Source organism: Pomacea canaliculata, linkage group LG4 (assembly GCF_003073045.1).
Source record: "Pomacea canaliculata isolate SZHN2017 linkage group LG4, ASM307304v1, whole genome shotgun sequence".
NCBI classification, from domain to species: domain Eukaryota; kingdom Metazoa; phylum Mollusca; class Gastropoda; order Architaenioglossa; family Ampullariidae; genus Pomacea; species Pomacea canaliculata.
This window is the reverse complement of record NC_037593.1, coordinates 3,973,304-3,993,946: the sequence shown is the minus strand read 5'-3', so window position 1 is coordinate 3,993,946 and position 20,643 is coordinate 3,973,304. Positions and strand designations below refer to the sequence as shown.

The window sequence follows — 20,643 nt, the reverse complement described above, 5'->3', positions numbered from 1 at the left end:
TTTTTTTTTTTTTTTAAGTTTTCGCCACTTTCCAGGGACAAAATGTTTTAAGAACTCGTAGGTCTGGAGGATTTTGCGAAGCATATACACTGTCGAGAATGAAAATTGTAGAAAAAAATCTGTCTTTACAGACAATTGCAGACTGTACCCCGATGTGTAAGTTGAGTATGGAGGAATTTAAGGAGTCGAAGACAAAACATTTAGAATTCACGAACATTGCGACAAGGCGGCGGCCAGTGTGAAACATCTCTTTCCAGGTCCTCTAGAGTTCGTAGTCTGGTGATTCCAAACTCTGCCGATTTGATGTTGAATATCCCTAAAAAAGCCAGGATAGGGTTCCACTGGGTACATGAGGACCAGGGTCATAATTCTGACCAAGCAGGTGGCCACGAAGTCCTGGGTCAGTCCTCTCACCGTCCTTGTAGCTCTCTACGGCAATGCCAGATGAATAGTCGCAGCTCCGTGTTGCTGGATTAACGGTCGAGTTCAGAATTTGTTTGTCATCAATCGACACCACTTCTCGGTATTCATGAAAATGATTGTCGCTGGGATACAGATGGCAAGTTTTCAAGACCATGATACTGAATCCACTACTGGATTCAAGTATGTAATCATTTATACGACTACCTCGACCTCCTGATCCTACACGTGTACATCACAAGGATTTGGACCGGGGACGACACTATTTCGAGAATCCCTGTTGAGGCCTAGCGACGGACAGGAGGAGCTGGCATGAATGGTACCACGCATGCCATTGGCATGAAACAAACTGTCGTTTGCGGTGCTGCAGCTGAGGAGAAGGAAACGTTTGAAGAAGCGCGCGCAGCGACAAGTTCCTTGCAGCTTCCGCCTTCCGGCATCAAGACCTCCCTGCTGTCTTGGGTGTTCAACAGTCTGTTCTGCCGCACTGGGATGGCAGCTGAGTAGGGAGGTGCTGGTTGTGAGTGAGGAAGGGGAAAGTGCTTCTGAGGTTGTTGGCGTCTGCCTTCCACCCAGCTTCCCTCCGCTGCTGGATGTAGTTCTTGCGGAAGCAATGCGGAGTGGTCAGAGTCACCGTCTCTCGTAGACTCAGCAAACGACTGATATACTCGGCTTCCTGTCTTTTCGAGGTTGATGAAGCCGTCTTGCGAGTGGAAGGCTTCATTCCTAACTTTGTCTTCAGCATGCGAGCACCATTCCTCGCTCTACACTCCGACGACCTATGAACTTGCTCGTCTTTCCCTTGCCTTCCTGTCGTGCTGATGTCACATGACGGTGGCCTGTCCCGTGAGGTGGCGCTGAGTCCTGTGATGCCCCTCCGCCATGGCGTTTTCAGCTTGCTGCTCGACGAACGAACTCGTCTGGTCGAGAAGCTGTCGCTGATGGAATCCGGCGACCAGTCTCCGTTCTGCGCAGCCGCCTGGAAGTGAGGCAGTGCTTCCTCGGACACGCGGTCTGGACAGCGGGAGCTGCCGAACATGGAGGGCATGAAGGCTGTGGCGTAGCCGATGCTGAAGCCTTTCTCGAAGCAGACACTGCCGGAGTGCTGGCTGGTGTCCAGGATGGGCATGCGCAGATGGCGCAGGGAGTGCTTGAGGATTAGGATGGGAGCGCCGCTGCAACCATTCATGGACTGTGTGCTGTAGTAGCGGTCCAAGTTCATCGCCACCCGCTTAAGGAAGGTGAGCCAGGTGGGTTGGCCCTCCAGCCTGCTTGATGCCCACGTACTGTTTTGGTTCACTGCGGGATCGCTGCAATGCTTGCTGGCCCGCGTATGCGCCGTGACCCCTGCACACGGATAAACGATTGCATGACCCACCGAAAAGCACTTCTCGCCGCCGTCTGGATGGGAGATGAGGACAACGTAGTCTTCCGGTTGTAGCGCACATGCGCTGACACTTCTGTCAATACCTGCCCAATAACAAGCATCTTTGAAGTGCGAAGCCCCTGTTTCTGGGTGGTGAGCCCTGTCGACATTCTCCGTTGTTGTTGCGTGTTGTGCTGATGTGCTGAGGGCTGCCCTGTCGACGTGCGGCTTGTCGTTGCTGAAGAAGCTGGTCTCCCATAGGATGGGGATGTCGGTGAAGAGGTTCATGTACTGGAGAAGTTTCGCAGTAGGAGCGCAGGTGATGCTGGCGTAATCCTCCGAGATGCTCCAGTCGAAGTCGTGCATAGAGCCCCGGATTTCGATCCGCTTTGGGCGCTTCCGGTCTGGGAGATCCAGGAAGAAGTCGATAATTGATGCACCAGCTTCTTCTTTGTTGAAGATCACGTGCATGTTGGTGCGCACCTGAAATAGGTATATCCGATCAAAGATAAACTTGTCTTTTTTCTACAAAAAGCATTTCCGATTTGTAGTTAAACACATCATGCTAACTAAGAATAATTTCCGGTCGGAGCAGTTTCACCCAGTTTGTTCCGTACTGGCCGGTCACTCCTCCATTTTTTAAAAAGTATGTTTACTGTTCATCCTTACGTACATTCACACCATAACGATCTTGTTGCACGAACCTCAAATCGCATTTATACTTTGAATCACTGGCATGACCACAAGGTAAACAATGGTGAAGAACAATAAGAACATCAGCATTAATGATAGCGATGCACATATATCCAGGAAGAAACAAAAATCTGCTCTCCATAAACCAAATTATCGATGACAATTCAACTGATGACACAGATGTCGCATTTTGCGTCTAAACGGGGTAGTCATCATCTTTCCTCCACCTCCAACCTCACTGACACTCACCTTGACGACCTGGTGGTCCACGTAGTAGGCGAAGCCGGTTCCCCCGAAGTTCCTCTTATCGCTGTAGATGCTAATCGGGCGGTGGACGCTGAGGAAGGGCACCCGAATCCTCACCACACGTTGCGCCACGCGCCTGATGACATCAAGGGTCTCCTGGTGACGCCACCCCGCGGGTAGGTCGTTGACCTACCGTTAAGACAAGGGGAGATCATTTCATCTAATAACTCTACACTTCGCGGGGCGACATTGCATCGAGGAGAGGGTAGGTGGGTGGATGGTGTTTTACACGAGCTAGCAACTACGGGTATATCAGGGCAAGGCAGCCACCCAGTGCTGTAGCTTTGGTCCATAGGTCGCAAGATGATTTGATACATTCTGTACAGATAATAGTAATAAACATTTATATAGTGCTTTGCTCAAGTTCATGTCCCCCCACATACAATAGTGCCTTGAAAGTATTTAGCTTAGAGAGAGAGAAATGAAGGTGAGAGATCAGGGAAACAGAGACCACCCACCTGTAATTTCTGGAAGGGTGTGAAAGTCCCTCTGTTTATGTAAGGCTCGAAGTTTGCACCACATCCAGAATCAGTGGCTGATGATCCTTTGCAATGAGGACGAGAAATATATTTTAAATATAATAATAATATAGAAAAATAGTAATAATAACAGTAGCAGAAGTAGTAGCAGATCCTGTTTGCAAAAAAAAAGTTAGTGTTTCCGCATCCACATGCCTCCACATTAACCTCCTGCAATCGTCAGAAAATCAAGCTAGAAGCGAGAAACAATGTGGACCTAACTCATTTTAAACTCTTTGAATAGGAGATACCGAAAAACATGTTCTGGACTTTCTGACTATGACAACTAACCCAGTTAATACCCGTTGGACTAAAACCAATTCAAAAATACTAACTTCGAGATACGGTAAGCCCAGTAAAATACCTTCTTACCTTCAGGTTCGTCCATGTGCGGGTTTTGTTGAGTTCTTAATTCTTTCCCTTAAAAGACTTTGTCCTCACTGGTTTTGGCTAAATTCCGCGCCGGTGACTGAAATGAATTGTGCAAACCTCGATGGCGAATGGTAAAATCATCTGTTAAAATATGAGGGAGTGATGCCAGGGTATGGAACACAACATTTCACGGGTGGCCTGGTCTGTCCAGGTCCGTGTCACTGGCCGACTGACTGACGAGCTTCTCTGTGTGTGCAGGCGATGTTCGCTCACGACTGGGTGGGTCGTCACAGTGCAGCACGTGCAAAGTGGGAACGGAAAGCAATTCACTTTCAATGTCTTGAAGGAATACAACATCTTATAAATAAAAAAAAAAAAAAAACTAAGAAAAAAAAACCTACCTTAGTGTCCATAGGACACAAAAAAGGCAAACTGCAGTGCACACGATTTCTTTATCACGAGAGAGACGGAAAGTGAGAATGTTTAATTTATTTCCACCATGTAATATTCAGACCTTGTTTTGTTTTTGGCATGTCTCACTAAAATCTGAAAGAACGGTGGGTTTTTAAGTATATTAAATCATGATGTTGAGGCTGTAAATCCGTCTCTACATTGATGTTGTTCCTGTTACAATGCGTCAGTTCACGGAAATTGAAAAAGTTCAATCATCATAAAGGTGTTATCCTATTTCAGATTTAAAAACTTACATATCTCCGCCATGTTGCCTCTCAATCGGCGAGCCTAAACAATGAATGTGACTAAGCCGGAAGTTTTGTAGTATCATGCCTCGTTTTAGCAGTTGGACTGAAAAAAAAATCGTCTGCCGGCAGTCTAATAATGCAAGTTCGTGGCTATAGGTAGACCAAAGAGATTCGTAATCTTTGACTAGACCAGGTAAAAGCCGATATTCACAGGCTGGTCAAGCCGACAATATGTCCTACATACAACAAGGACTGTAAAAAGTCTAAAAATGAACACCAGTGCTGCTTTTAACCCTCTCCATGCCCTCGTAGTTCTCGGTCCTTTAAACAACTCACTGTTCTTGTTCTTCAGATTCACCGACAGAGGTAACTCTTTCTGGTCCACATGGTAATAATTACCAGTATTTTGCTAATACTCATACCAGTCCATTGCTCTGATCGCATTTGTGGCTTCTTATATATACTGTTCTTCTGACAAGATTTGTGGCTTTGCTGAACTTTTTGTAAAACTGATGCTTTTGTCAAATAGACTTGTTTCCGGACGATGCTATTAACCTTTTTGATCATGGAATTCAATGTTAAGTCCACTCATCCAGTCTACAAAAACATTTATTTTATCTCATTCGTTTCTTCTCTCATGCCAGCAAAGGCACCACTAACCTTTCCCATAAAAGCGTCAATGAACGCACTTTTTAACAAAGGAAAAGGCGTTACATTTAAGAATCTTTATTTTAAAAAATAGCTTCCCAAGAGAAATTCAGTCTAAATATGACACACGTATGTACATAGTTCAGTGTAATCGTACAAGAATGACATACAATATGAAAATGTACACAACAGCAGGTAACATCGTGAAAAACCTGTCGTCGCACGGGGAAATGGGGAGGCGAAACATCGCACAGCAACCACAGCCATGTAAATACAAAACGTTCACCATATTTCGCTGCAGCTCATGCATGACCTCTCTCATTCAAATTTCCAAGCGATACAAGGCCTATGTACAATGGAATTCTGAACCTGAAATGATTTTTACCCCCAATATATTCTTCGGCGGCGGCTGCGATCAAGCATCTAGGTTTCTGCGTTCTGGGAACAGCTAGAAACAAGTGAGGAACAAACATGAAGAGATCTGAATAGGATATGGTGGATGTTTGAACGCGGAGTTGAAAACTTCATTTAAACTGTAACAAAGAACGATGGTACTAAATGACAGTCTCATTCGCAGCAATCACAGCTTTCACTCCGACAATACGAGTGCTGAAGCCCCTGCACTTAACAAATTTAACTGTTTAAATACGTTACAACTTTGCACGCGCAGATAAACTGCTGTCATTAGATGAAATGAAAATAGCAAAAGAGTAGAGGGGAGGATGGCCATGGATTACGGTTTTGTAAAGAGCACAATGATACAATAAGATGGGAAAGCAATGTTAGAGAGACTGAGAGAGCGATGTAGAGGTGTGCTTGTATCAACCTAGCGATGACCTTAAATCTTCTCTATGGACACTATCTTGTACAAATATCTAAGCACTGTAAATAGACTGCAATGCCTGGTGTATTTAATCAACTAAAAACAAAAACAGGATCCATCTGCACTCTCATTTGATAGCATGTAGCACAAGCACTCCTTGTTCTACTACTATGTTTATGTACTGGCACTTTAATACAGCCTATTCATCAATACAGCTATTCAAGTCTCTCATCATGCTCAAAGTGTACAAAATAACTTGCAATCCAAAAATGCCTCAAAATGAACCCAGCAAAGCAAACAGAAGACAGAAGTGGTAAACAATGTATCTGGGAAATAAACAGCAAATAAAAAGACTGCCTTCGTCGAACAAAATCAAATTTACAATGAGGTCTGAGGACGAAATAAAGGTTCTTGAGCATGCCATGTATGAATCCCTTAATTCAACATACTCAATCAAACAATTTGTGTACATTCTTATTGTTTCAATATATTTTGTTTACTATAAATACTTGCAGGTAAATTGTAATTACAATGCCTAGAGTATGTTCACCAAGTGATATGCAGACTTCAATTTAAAAAAAAAAGCATGAGCAGCAGTGCAGCTGAGGTTTGTATTTACAAACTCCAGTGTTCGTAGAGACTTGATAGTAAATGATATTCTAAGTCAACTTTGACTCACTGCAGACAGCTCAGGGCTCTGCTAGTGCATTAGCGCTTGGCATGATTAACGATTGGCAATAAGCAAGAAACAGTTGTGCGTTTTTACATCACCCTGCCCGAACAGACCTCTGCAAATAAACCTGAAGTTTTTTGAGCCACTGGCTCAAAGCAACGCATAGCTAGTCTCATCAATGTGTGTACATTTAGTGAGAGGAGAGCGTTTTCTCCTCCTGACATGCAAGGAAAATGAAATAAAGCCAGATAACTTACAACCAGCAACCTCTTGAGTCTGACACACTACCAGTACATCCACCTGCGGACAAGATTTCATTTTTTTATGCTTTACAGCACATCTTGCCAACACAAAATGTGCAATCCAATCTAAAGACCATAATCTACTGAAAGAGGCAGACAAAAATGTCATGGAACTGCTGTAATGATGGCAAAAATAAGAAACTCACTGATGCAGTATGTGCCTGCCTGCTCTAGAGTTACAAGAGGTGAAATTTTAAGACTACGCAAATGAGAAGTCTTATAGATACAGGAAAGTTCTTCAAAGAAGAATGCTGACCAACAATGTCTTGAAAAGGCTGACATGAGCCGTCTTTTCTAAACTCGTTAAAACAAACTGCTTAACATTCTGCACATGCAAAATTTGAAAGTAAAATTTTCATTGATGCAGGTTTTCAAAACAAAATAAAACTTTTTACGGCACATTAAGTACCCATTAAATCTATGAAGCAAAGGATTCATTGTTACACTATAAACAGGTGGCAACAACCTATCATCAACAAAGAATTAAGCTCTTTAATGGAAAATCAACATTAAATCATAGCATCTAAATTACATTAAAAAAAATTAAACACTACATACTTGCTGGTTATGTTGAGAAAACATTTCACTGAAATATTTGTTTCTTTACCTTCTATAGGTATTTGAAATTACCAATCTGGTTGTGTTAACATAAAAAAACCAAACAGGGAAGGGTTGGGGATTGAAACTCAAAAAAAATGTGTTCATAGTGGAACTGTAGCAACTGACATAACAGGACACAGCGAATGCATCTGTTGCATCAAACGTAACACTATAGATACATGCAAGTACCCATAGTTCACAGAAACCCACATATCCTGGCTTACCATACAAACCATACGTACACAGGTTAACTTACTTTCAATTACAAACAATATATCCCTCCTTTCAAAGTCAGCTATCTCAGCACGGCATAAGGTCTTCCGGGAAATAGTGCACCCTCTTTCTTGGGATTTGTAGTGAAAATATTAAATTTTAGTAGTTGTATGCCCTAATGAAGCTTGCTCAGGTACAAACAAATCTCTCTGACTGCTCACGGATTTGGTGATTGGTTTTTATTTACATTTTGCACATCTTAAACTGTGTTGAGGGAGGTGAGCTATATAAACTGTCATGGTATGGAAGAGGTATAAACTACCATGCCTTGAGAGTTTTCTTTTGGTGTCTGTCACATTTTCACTCTAAATTATACTATTATTTCAGTGCTTTTTTAATTTTTATATACTATAGACTATACTTATAGACTAAATAAAAACCATGATGACAGCAACTCCGAGATATATGCTGTGTGCCTGAATCCACCACATCACTTTCTGAACTCTGAAAGCAAATCAAACTTTTATTCTGTATTCTTCAGATTTGGCTGCTAGCTTTATCCAATCAACTTGCACCCTGCTGGTCACCTGGACTTTACACAATGATCACAGTGCTAATGCTGAGTGCTAACAAATCAGCAACACATACAGGGCTGCTATCATCAGTGCTGAATATGCATTTTCTGAAACATTGGAAAAATGTGCATAACATGCTGCCAAACTATTTCCCCAAGACGACGCAGAAGCACTGTACAAAGAATGCACCATGCATTCACAGCAGTACACACTAGAGAGGTCTGCTGCACCATATCATCTTCACAGCAGACATCTCAAGATTTAAAAAAAAAACCAAACAAACAAAAATAATTTACAGTTTCGATGACTCAGCAATTTCACCTATTGCAAAGGTGAAAACATCTGTGGCAAAGGTATGTAGGTAATAAATCTCTGATAAAAGGAAATCAATCAACCCTCTCACACTAAAGAAGCCCACCCCCCCCCCTCCCGATCACTTCCAATTAGCAAAAACTTTGTCTTGCTCTTAAATGGGCTATGGTGGATAGCTGAACTTCAGAAAGGCAAGAAGATTACTGCATCTTTTGAAATGTCTTGAAAACTTTGAAACTGAGCATTTTGTACTCTCCACCCAGTCCCAGTTCCAATAACCCTGACAGTACGGTCTTGAAAGTAACATCTGAACTCCCAAAACCACAACGTTTCTACTGTCTGTGCAAGTCAGTTTTACTTGTCAACATAATGAGGGAAGTATCCTGTCAATTTACTGCCACACATTCTTTTTTCTCATCTTTCATTTCTCGACCCCCTTATAGTCACAAGTATTTTATGGCTCTCATGCTTTGATCACCAGTTAAGTCATGAAGTCTGACGTCTAACAAATGCAATCAGGTTTTTTTCCACTGGCACTTTTGCTTCTCTCCTAACCCCAAATATCTGACTCCATTTTAGGAATCTTCATCAATGAATGGTTTTGCTATTCAGCATTATGGAGAGGCGGAACCATAAAACTGAAAATCTCTTTAGTCAAAAAAAAAAAAAAAAACTTCAAACTTTCAAAATGTTATGCAAATGCAGTCCTACATGAGTTCAGCAACATGACGGAACAAAGTACAGTAGCACCATAGTGATCTGCTGCTCTTCATGTTCTCTCAGTTCAAAGTTCCACGACAGTTTGGCGCTCCACATAAACATGGAATTTTCTCATCTTCAATTGGGAACTTGTAATCATAAGTGATTTCTTCATTGACATCGATGTCTCGCTTTGAATAGATAACAATTTTCTTTTGTGATTCCATGGTGATGACCTTTGCATAGCAGTTGGGCTGCAAGAGGGATCAAAAAAGGCTTTGTTAACAATTCAGCAGCATCCAGTTCAGTTAAACCACAGAACCATGTTACACATTTCCTTTTTATTTGTGCATGATGCAATATCTTCAACTTATTGTAATTACTAAGACCTAAATAACAGGCTAAGTTTTTTTTGCTCACAACGCAGTGGATGAGGTGTTGTATGTGTTTGAAGCTGTAAATAAAATCTACAGAGAAAATTTCTTTATGAAAAACTTGCTTTTCAGAATTGAAAATGTTCCAGAATTACCTTTTTAAACATGTTTCCTGTCTATTTTTTAAACAAAAGTCACAAATATTATGTTGTGAGATACTTACATTACAGCTATGGTTGATGAAACGTGCAAGATTTCCATTCATGGTTGCATCTATGATGGTCTCATGATCTACTCGGAAAAGGTAGCTGGATCCTATGCCAGATCGTTCATACTGTTTCTCTCTCAGCTCTGCTACGGATTGTCTCACCACAGAACCAACATACTCAATCACCATCTCATCTGCAGCAATTGGCTCCAGTGCAAACAGACCCCAGTCATGAATGCCACTTTTAGCAAAGCGTAGCAGTTTCTTGCGGGTCTAAATATCAGAGCAAAATGCAAACAATTCAGATTTTATGCATTCTAAAGCCTCGCGGCACACTTTCAATCATGATAGGGTGATATTTTGTCTAGTGTGAAAACCAAAAAACCTCCAAAAAGCCATCATTGAGGAAACAAGCATATTTCTATTAAAAAAAAATTTTCTTTGCAAAAAAATGTTATATCTCAGAGCGAAAGATGATGTCAAAACTATGGGAAAATCTTCAAAGTGACAAACTGAAGATGGCTGAATATGGGTTACATGAGTATTGCAGGTACATACATGCTTGCATGTGAAGAAGAACAGGTTCCTTAACAAGTAAGGGATTAACTGTGTCAAGGGGCACGAAACATGAGAAATAGATGAGATCGATGAAATAAATATGGAATGAACATTAAAAGGTGAACAAATATCTTTAGTGAACAGAAGTATTATTACTTTTGTGCAAAGCCAAAACAAAACGAAGAATAAAATCTTCCAAAAGAATTCTCATGTGACATAGCTGCATATATATAGTACATAACCTACCTTGAGCTGGTTAAACTTAAACAGATCTCCCATGTCAAGGTATTCTGAAAACGTGGACTGCAGCCGCCGCGTTTCACTGCGAACTTCTCTAGACGTCTGAGCTTTCTTCTTGCTCTCGTCCAGCTGCATAATCATCAAATACAGTGCATGACTGCCTCGAGAATGACCTCAGCTCCCCAATTACTATTACTATGAATAATAAGAATCTAAATTTGTGTTCATAAAAAGGGGACCATATTCAACTTCAAGAAGAAATTATTTAATAAAAATTAAAAAGACCTTATAAAACAGGATGCTAGATTTATTTCCAATGCCAAGAACATAGCTCAAATGGACTTACATTCTCGTTAAGGGTCTCCGCTGCTTTCTGTTGAAGTGTCACATTGCGGGCATTGCTCAGATAGCGTGCTTTTTCCTCCAATGTTAACTTGTAGTATCCATCGGTTCTAGCTGAGCCTGGATAAAAATTATGCCATCCATTATGAACTGTACTGCAAATCCTGCCCACTTTTACAAATGAGTTTGAGCTCAACTGACTAAAGCATTACATAGGCAAAGATGTCAAGATCTATGACCTTACCAGTTCTGTGTGGTCTGTTTTGGTAGGAATCTTCCACCTTGCGCCGCTTACGTGGTGGATCTGGAATGTTAGTGAATGGGTGGTCCACCCATAAGATGTCATTGAGCCAGTAGAACATGGGATCTTCAGAAAGCATGAATTCATCGTAAGTGCGTTTCAAATATGCAATATCTTCTTCATCAATGCCTCTGTTGTAGATATCAAAGAACACCTGTTTGAACATAAACATAGCAACTGTAGCATGGGAATGGTTCAGACAAGGAAATGTACAAAAAAATGAACCTGAACTTTTTTTTAAAAAAGATTTAACAGTGGAATTATGCTTAGCAAACATCTACAAGTGCAAACAAATTTTAAGTGCAAAATCATTCTGCTGTAATGGCAATAAACAGGAGTTACCTCGCCTTCTTCCCTCATGTTGCGCATCTCAAATGTTACAGGAGCTTTCGGAACAACGGGTTCTGAGAAGAGTTGGGCAAGCTCTCGAACGCCTTTGTTTGTGATGTCGACCAGTTTCTCTTTCTTTGTCTTTCTCTGTTTCTTCTCCTGTACTTCCTTGTCTTCTCTTTCTTTCTCCTTCTTGGCTTTGCCCTTCTTAAATATTGGCTCAGTCATCGGCATCTCTTCTTCTTGAACCAGCTCTGGCTTCTTGGTCTTCTTAACTTTGGGTGATTTGGACACATCAGAGGGCAAGTCCTGCAGGACTGGGCTTTCTTCAGCACCCATGTCTTCCTGCTTTGCAATGGGCAGAGAATAGCTGTGTTCCATCCAAACTTCCCGGCAGTAAGAGTTAACACTCTCCTCTGCAGAATCTGTGTCTTCCGAGTCATGAGAGACTGTCGGTGCAGGTCCTGAAGGTGGTGCTGCAAAGTAGTCGTGTTCAGCTATGGCTGGGATGACATATGGCCTTGATTCTTCCTCTTCTTCATCCATACTGACAGAAACTTCTTCCTCCTTCAGCACAACATCCACTGTTGAAGACTTCTCTTCTAATTTTCCCTCTTTTGGTGGTACAGACTGCTCTGGACCAGAATAAGTTTTGGCACTAATGAACTTATCTTCTGAAACCTGTTTGTTTGGTAGAACTGCCTGCTGGGATTTTACATCCATGCTGACACTTGTCTCTATGGCAGTGGTTGCTGGTATGTGTTCCATAAGGTCAGACAACTTATGCAGTCTCTCACTTGCCTCTTCTTTGTCCAGCTGGTTAACTTTTTCTGCAATGGAAGGGCTTCTAGAAGCTTCCACCAGTTGCTTCTGAATATGTTCAGACACAACAGTCTTAACATCTTCATCATGATGACTCTCAAATTCTTCAACGTCAACGTCTTCTTCTTCCCCATCCCCATCTTTCCTCTGCTTCTCATTATCTTTCTTCAAAACTAGCTCCTCCACTAAGTCTTTGCCTTTTTCTTGTGGGAGAGAAGATGTCTGTCTAGGTCTGGGCTCCTGTTCTTGCTTGCTAACATCCCTAACAGCAGCTTTCTTTTCTTCCACATTGATCATGCTGTTGTAATAAAAAAAACCACAAATTAACACAAAATAAATGCAAATATTTAATCACCTGAGTAAGGACAATAACTCTTTACCTTACCCATCCATTATTAGAATCTTTCCATGCAACTACACATCTCTGCAATTATTTACTTTAAGCATGTAAAATTATTATAATTCATTATGCAATGTTGTCGTTTTTTGTTGGTACCTGCAAATATCACCATGTTTATCTCTGTGACTGTTTGAATCAGGCTCGATATCTGCCTCCTCTGATTCTTCTTCCTTCTCTTCATCTCTACACACAGTACCAAATTTATGAGCTATTTCGTGAACAGTTCATAGATCAGTGTGGAAAAACGAAGGGATGCAAAGAGGGATTAAAAAAACCAGCACAAAACCAAAAACTGATGATGGCTATAATGTACTGTTAAACATAGTTCAGCTACACAAGTGAAAAACATTAGAAAGAAAACAGATTTAAATGCACTAGAACGCCAGTTTTGTTCATACCAGAGTTGCTGCACCATTCAAAAAATATTTTCAACAAAGAAAATCTAGTTCATCATTAATCTATTAAGCTTGTTGATATCTATCAACTAAACGATAAACATTTTAAAAAAAAATAAAAAGAAAAAAGATGCAGCCCAAGAAAAAAACAACACTTACTGGTCACTTCCATCTGCATCCTGGGACTCTTCTTCTGCATCTTCAATCTCACTTGTGATCTTTGTCCCAGCCTTGATCTCTTCCTCCTCAGACTCTGCTGCTGACATGTCACTCTCCTCTTCCTCTTCATCCTCATCATCCTCCTCTTCACTGTCTTCCTCAGAAACCCCGCTTTCCTCTTCTTCTTCCTCCTCTTCATCTTCATCTTCAACTGAGGATAAAGAAAAAGGCAAAGTCACATTAATCAGTGCTTTCTTTGCCAGCGTCAGTGACTTGCTTATTTTAGTGCAATCCTTGTCTTCATGAAGAACAATCTTCCTCGTCATAAATCCTTGTTGGCAAAGAAAGGTATCAAGAGATTTCAGGAAAGTAAAAGTGGAATCATAAGAAACAAATGACAATGCAGACCAGCTGATGCATCCTTTTCATCTTCAGATTCATCATCACTGTCACTACTATAGATGACTCTTCGACTGGCAGATGGTTTTGGTGACTGGCTAGTTTCCTGATCAACATCTGCAGGAAGAACATGTGTGAGGCTTAACATTAAGTTTTTGACAGTAATTACCAAAGAAATACAGCTTACAAGGAAAAGAAGTTTATTACTGCAAAGAAACAAAGCAAAATGCCAACAAAAAGAAACAAAACCTAAGACATGAATGAATGAATACACAGTAGATCTACTTAGCCACTTGCAACCAAAAAAAGGGATGTATATACAGCTCGTGCTCCTCACAAATACTCATAACCACACAGCAAACTTCAAGAAAGCAGAGCTTAATATATCTGTGATCTGTTAATGCATTATTTTAAATGGAATATTTTTATAAATTACCAGATTCTGCTTCTTCAGCATCCTCTGTCTTATCTGGCTTATCCTGAACAGTACTCTCATCTACTGATGGTGAGGGTGGACGGAATTTTTTCTGCAAAAGCAAAATAGTTTTTCTGTTTATTTAAAATGATTATCTACATTAGCATTGTTGACAATAATTGCACTTCATAGTTATCATATAAACTTCCAGTAGTCTATAAAGTAGTTGCAACACACCACAACCACACCCCCAAAGACCCCCATCCCCTACAGCGCGAAATCACTGGGAGGTGGAAGCACTTCCCTTCCAAAATCAACCTACAAACCTCCAGTTAACAAGTTCTGAAAAAAAAAAAAAAAAGCCAGACACATTTTCTTAGTTGCTGAACTACTTTTGTCTCCTCTATTCTCTGCAGGAAAGGGGAGGTGCGGGTAGGGGTGGGGGAAGGTATCTCCTGTACCTTAAATGATGGCAGACGTGGCATGCTACCACGAATGCCCAGCAGGCCTCCACTTCCAAAGCCACTAAAGCCAAATCCACTCTCCAGCCCTCCTTCCTTGGTCCACGGATGCCGTGATTCAAACAATGATGCTATCGTGGAGCTGATACCCTCTGTTGCATTGGGCTGTGATGGTTTGCTAGGCTTTTCCACAGGTTTGTCCATCACCAATGTGACTGCCTTAGGAGGAAGCTAGGAAAGATGACATAAAGCTAATGCTGCTTCTTTTTTTTAATTATCTCACAAGATTAAAAATAACTGAATATATGTGTGAAAAAGTATTGACTTATTTCAAGGAACGGTTTTTTCCACCTGTAAAAAGTTTTTCTTATTTTCTTATTTACTTTTTAAACTATTTAAAAGTTTGACCCAGATATGTAAATTCAAAGTTTAGTTAGCAAAATATTTTTTAGATCTTGATTAAAAAGATAAAGAGGAAAAACATGAAAAGTCAAATTTTCAAGCATCCAAACTATGTACAGAACAATCAAAAAACAAAACAAAACAAAAAACAAAAAAAAACTTGATTTAACTGTATACCTGAAAACAGACCACAGTTAGCAAAATATCTGTCATATATTCTGAAAGGTGTATGAGAGTAACACATTTTTCACTCCAAACTTGTGTTTCTCCAAACGTGTAAAATGTTAACATAGTAAGATCAACCATGGTAATGCACATGGTAAAGATGACCTGTCATTTCACCCCAAGACCATTTCAAAACAGCCTAAGTCAATTCAAGTTTTTATCATCATTTTACTGTGACCTTGTAATCTGACTTTTTTTGCCGATTATTATTATATGCAGTGACGTCGCTGATCAGGCCTGGGATGATTTGACTTTTTGGTCTTGGGACAAACTGACTTTGGCTGTGGGGAGATATGACTCGGGCGAAATTACTAGCCTCCACATAAAAGAAACAAAGACTGGTGTTTGATCACTAATTCCTTATGAATGCACATGTTCATTCAAGCATGTGCTTGTGTAGCATACAGATATATTATAGACGCATATGTAGAATGGCTAAGTAAATTTTGATAACACTAGACTTTTCATGAAACAGGAAAAAAAAAATACAATAACCTTCTTCAGAAATTTTAAAATAAGCAAAAATGTAACTTTTATGTCTAGACTAGTAAAGGTAGGCAAGTGCATACATGTACACACAAATTCTCTCTTCATAATCAGGCAAGCTACACAAATTCGTATGTAATACCTTTGACTTCTGCTCTTCAGCATCCCACCAGGACTCAAAGGCCTTGAAGCAGAGTTTTCCACCATCTTCTTACATAAATCCTTTTGCATCACAGCCTTGAGATCACTTACAAACTGATTCAAAACATACACAAACTGCTTGTCTATCTTCTTGTGTTCCTCCTCTTTGGCTGCAAAGTCAGCCTGTAACTGTGCTGTCTGATCCACTACACCGTTTGGAAACGCGGCACCATTGAATCCCTGATTGAAAGGCCCACCATTTCCTAAGAAGTTTTTCCCACCAAAACTGTTGAACCCATAGGGGGCTCCACTGGCCTGCCAAGCACTGATGGGTGGAGGCTGGGTGTACAGGCCAAGGGAAATCCCTGATGAGTTGAGGTTGCTGGTGATTGGCTGGTTGACCTGCAACCTCTCTTCTCCACTGCTGATGGAGGACAAGCTCATATGGTCATCATCATCATCAACGTCCATATCACTGCCTTCATCTTTGTCAACCTCTTGTGACACAGGAGTCTGCTGCACTGTGTCTCCAACAGCCAAAGATCCTCCTTGGTTTGCCCAGCCCCCATTATTGAAACTTGAATTGGAATTATCGTTAAAATGGCGCATTTCTGAAGGGGTGCTTGGGGTGTGAGGTGTGCCAGGAGTGGCCTGGGGATGTTCCTGAGATCGGCCTGGTGGCAGCTCATCATCCACAGACACCGAGCCTCGAAGAAGACTCTGGATTCTTGATTCAAGACTCATGAACCTCGGTTCCTCTTCTGGTTCATCATCAGGAGTTTTTGGCCTGGTATGTTTCTCCACTGGAGGTTTGGGGATGGTATGAGCTCGTTCACCACCATCCAGTCGGCTGCTGCTGCTGCTACTGCCCCCCGACCCATTCCCGTCTCTGGTCTTATGACCCCGTTCTCTATCTCGATCAAGGCTGTCCCTATCTCTGCTTTGCTCTCGTTCTTTGTCTTTCTCTCTCTCCCATTCATGATCTCTGTCTGCATCATAGTCTCTCTCTTGATGTTTACTCCTGTGCCTATCAGGTTCTGCTTCCCTTGAACGGCTCCTCTCGTGATGGCCATGGTCAGATGGGGTTTTGATGGCTTGCTGTTGAGACTGATAGTGGCCACCTGGGGTGAGGGGTGGTGGCTCTGAAGGCAAGGGGGGTGGAGGAACCTTGGGATCAAAGTTCATAAAGCTGTTGTTAAAATGTGCTGGAGGTTGGTGTGGAGGTGGTGGCATACTGTACGGTGTAGGAGGCGGTTGCTGCTGCTGGTGATGATGATGGTGATGGGTGTGGTGATGATGGTGATGTGGCTGGTGATGATGCATGCTGTAGTTCATCTCACTGGCAGGTGTGTAGCCAGAGCCCTGTATATCTCCACTGTACATGCTCCCAGGTGTGAATGTAGCCTGACTGTATGGTGTACCCGAAGAAAAACCCATGTCACTAGAATGACTGCCAAAACCACTCTCTGATGGAGGATAGCTGAACTGGGACTGCAGATTTCCACCACCATACTCAAAGTCATCTGGATCATAGGCTTCAGTGCTGTTGCCTGCACTGTAACCATTGTTGCGGTCTCTTTTGTTGTTGGGTAGTTCAATTCTTGGCCTTTCGAGCAATTTTTCTTCAATAATCCGTTGTCGCTCTTTGCCTGTGAAATTGCCACAAATGTAATCCCTTAATTTCAATAACTGATGCTGACAAGTGAAATATATATGTGGTACATATTTCAAATAAAAAAATATTATTCTGACATCAATCCATCAAAACATAAAAAAGAGTGCAAGTTCCTTTTGCCAAAGTTAGTATTTTACAATTACACAATCAGAAAGAAGACTGTGTGAGAGGAATGGTTTACCTAACGTATCGACAAACACGTTCATGATATTGCCCATCTTTGAGGTTCGATTGAGCTTTTCAGCACACAATTTTGCTGCTTTTGAAGATGAGTAGACCACCTGCAACATTTAACAAAAAAATGTGTTTAAAGTCTTATACTTGTTTTGTAGATTTTGATCAAACACTAATCAACAGAAAAAGAGACAACACTATCCATTTGTGGTAACAGAGTAATATAAGTGCACTATTGCCAGATCAGGTAGTAATCTTACGATATGTCTCCAAAAGTGTACACCAGAGGTTAGAGTTAAAATAATGCAATATTATAAAGGGACCAAAACACAGTCCCTGCACATCACAAGAAATTTTTAAGAGGCAAATAATTCCTTAAAAGCACTTCAAAAATATAAACTACTACTCCTAAAGTTATTCTAGGATAGATTAATCATTATTGGTTCCCTCTGCTTTACTTATTTCCTGGATTTTATAAATAACTATGTTGTGCATACATCCAGAAAAGCTGATACTCATTACCAGTTAAAGTCCTTTATTAATCTCATGTTTAGCTGCAAAATCAACCTGCATACCTTCGTTCAAAGAAATAGCATTAAGTCAAACAAAATGTAAATGATATAAAGTTATACTTGTAGCACATGATTCGTGCATCATTATGAATAAAATTATAAGATAATTTCACAATACCTTTCCAATACCCAAGTGTTTCCGGTTTTTAGGGTTGTAATAAATACGAACTTCTTCAATTTTGCCATAGCCTTTGCACATGTTTTCCAGAAAATCCTTGTTGATATTGTCATTAAGGTTTGTGAAGGTCACCTCCTTGGGAGGAGGTGTTCCAACATAGTACTGGTCGTACTGGAATTTAAAGGAAAAAAGACTGCTACAGCATATCAAACATTCATCACATTTAGCATAAAAAAATTTGAAACCACTGCACTTAGTAGTCCACAAAAGTACGAGTGCACATTTCCATTAATATAATTAAAATGAAAAACAAATTTAATAGCATACAATTAAATCACATTTAAAAAAAAACAACAGCAATGACATAATATTTATTAAAAAGAAATGTTATTTTTCCTTTATCACAGAAAATAAACCCTGCAGTCAAAAAATATTTCCTCAAACCTTAAATTGGGGAACTGGCAAATCTGCTGGCTGTCGTCTGTACCAAATACGTTGAAGACGTGGGTCTTTAGCGTCAACAACAGTTCCATCCTAAAAAATGTTTGGTAGATTTTTTAAATATAAATAATCCTACCACATGTAGAAAAACTTCAAACACAAACAGAAAGCTACTTTTCTCTCTCCACATACATGCTTCCCATAGCCCAAATAGTGGTAATTAAAACTGGCATTTATACGAAGTATATTTCTTTTTTTTGTTTGCCAGCAAAGAAAACAGCAACCTTTAATGCTAAAGCATGTTTATCATTTTTGGATTCCATATAACAACTACTTACTACAAAATGTGGTAAATATCTCCATCACCATGCTCCAAATATTTGCATTTAAAAACTTTCAAAATCAGCTTAAAAAATCAATGTGCATTACCCTAGTCATTTGGAGACATTTTAGCAGGAATATTATTTAAACTTTAAGCTATTTCCTACAAAACAGTTATGACCATTTCCATAATACTATGCGCACACAGACAAGATTCTGAAATTAATATGTGCCATCATTCAAAGAAACTAATTTACATATTGTGTTACCTATTATCATACTAACCATAAAATTTTTAGAAATCATTTAAAAAGATGTGAAAATCTTTAAGGCAGCGTTTTGTTACACACTATGATATGTATACTTGATGTATTGAGGTGATGACCCTCAGAGGTCACATCCCAAAGGGAGTGAAGCACACAATCCTTACCTCCCTTCATAAACATGCTTAAAAATATGTCCAAAACAATGTGAATGTGACTTTTTAAAATCTCTTTTTATCGTTCAAGCTCTCAATTTATCTTTTAATGATAACAAAACTGTCTTAACAAATGTTTTAAGGCTTTTCTTAATAATAGTATCTCTAAGCAAATGCCACTCGGCCTTACTATTACAAATACACTTTCACTTTATTTTTTTTTAAAGTTTATGGTCTTTTCCTATCATAGTCAAGTAAACGAGATTTAAGATGTTGAATGAGGCTTCCACATTTCTACGTCAACGAAAGCTTAAACGTTTGCTGAAACAATAACTGACATGGAGAAAACATGTCGCAGAGTTTCAAGACATTCGTTCATAATCTGTAAGTAATACACATATTTTGCTGTTCTGGCTTCCGGCGTACATGCTGGATGTTGAGAAGAATACTTTTCTGCGCAAGCCTTACCGAGCTGATTCCATCAAATCTGTAAATTTTCTGGTTTCCCTTGTAGATGTGTATCTGGGGGTCTACTATTAGTTTGTAGTTTCGGCGTTTCTTGTCTGCCCCATACGGAACTTCAAGTGGTGGTCTGTGAAGTCCATTCATATCTGAAACAAACGGCAACGTCGATTATTACTGTATGTCAGTCTGCGTTAAAGAATAAACAAAAACATAAAAATAAATTGCCGCGATTTCCAGGCAAAACAATGCGATAAACTCTCACTAGAGTGGTTCGGTCGCCGATCGTATTCCATGGCTATGCTGTTCTGTATAGCCGACTAGCCGGCCAGAACGCATAGCCAAAGCCCTCCAATAACAGTCTGATATGATGTTTACAGAACAAAATGTATGAAGATCAAATGACGAGCAAATAAAGATACTGTCATAGCACTCTTCTCCGTTCCACCAACAAATTCACGATATCCCACAATTCCAGGCTGTAAAGACGCATCTTTATTTTCGCATTACTCTACGACGGTTAGTTTTGAATTGAAGGGACATTATCTAAAAGCTTTTTAAGTGAGATAAATAATTACTTCTT

The 20,643-nt window shown here is 40.3% G+C and overlaps 1 protein-coding gene across 1 annotated transcript; it reads right to left on the bottom strand.

Annotated features, from left to right (window-relative positions):
* Positions 1-5,086: 5,086 nt before the first annotated feature.
* Positions 5,087-20,525, bottom strand: LOC112561436 (histone-lysine N-methyltransferase SETD1B-A-like). Its single transcript, XM_025233937.1, is given in 18 exon segments — positions 5,087-9,475; positions 9,819-10,076; positions 10,608-10,730; positions 10,948-11,063; positions 11,188-11,398; positions 11,587-12,694; positions 12,893-12,979; positions 13,351-13,561; positions 13,759-13,866; positions 14,186-14,276; positions 14,626-14,856; positions 15,881-15,930; positions 15,933-17,528; positions 17,736-17,835; positions 18,419-18,589; positions 18,863-18,952; positions 20,067-20,209; positions 20,326-20,525. Coding segments are annotated over 18 exon segments (4,899 nt in total). The 5' UTR covers positions 20,357-20,525; the 3' UTR covers positions 5,087-9,301.
* Between the last annotated feature and the right edge of the window lie 118 nt (positions 20,526-20,643).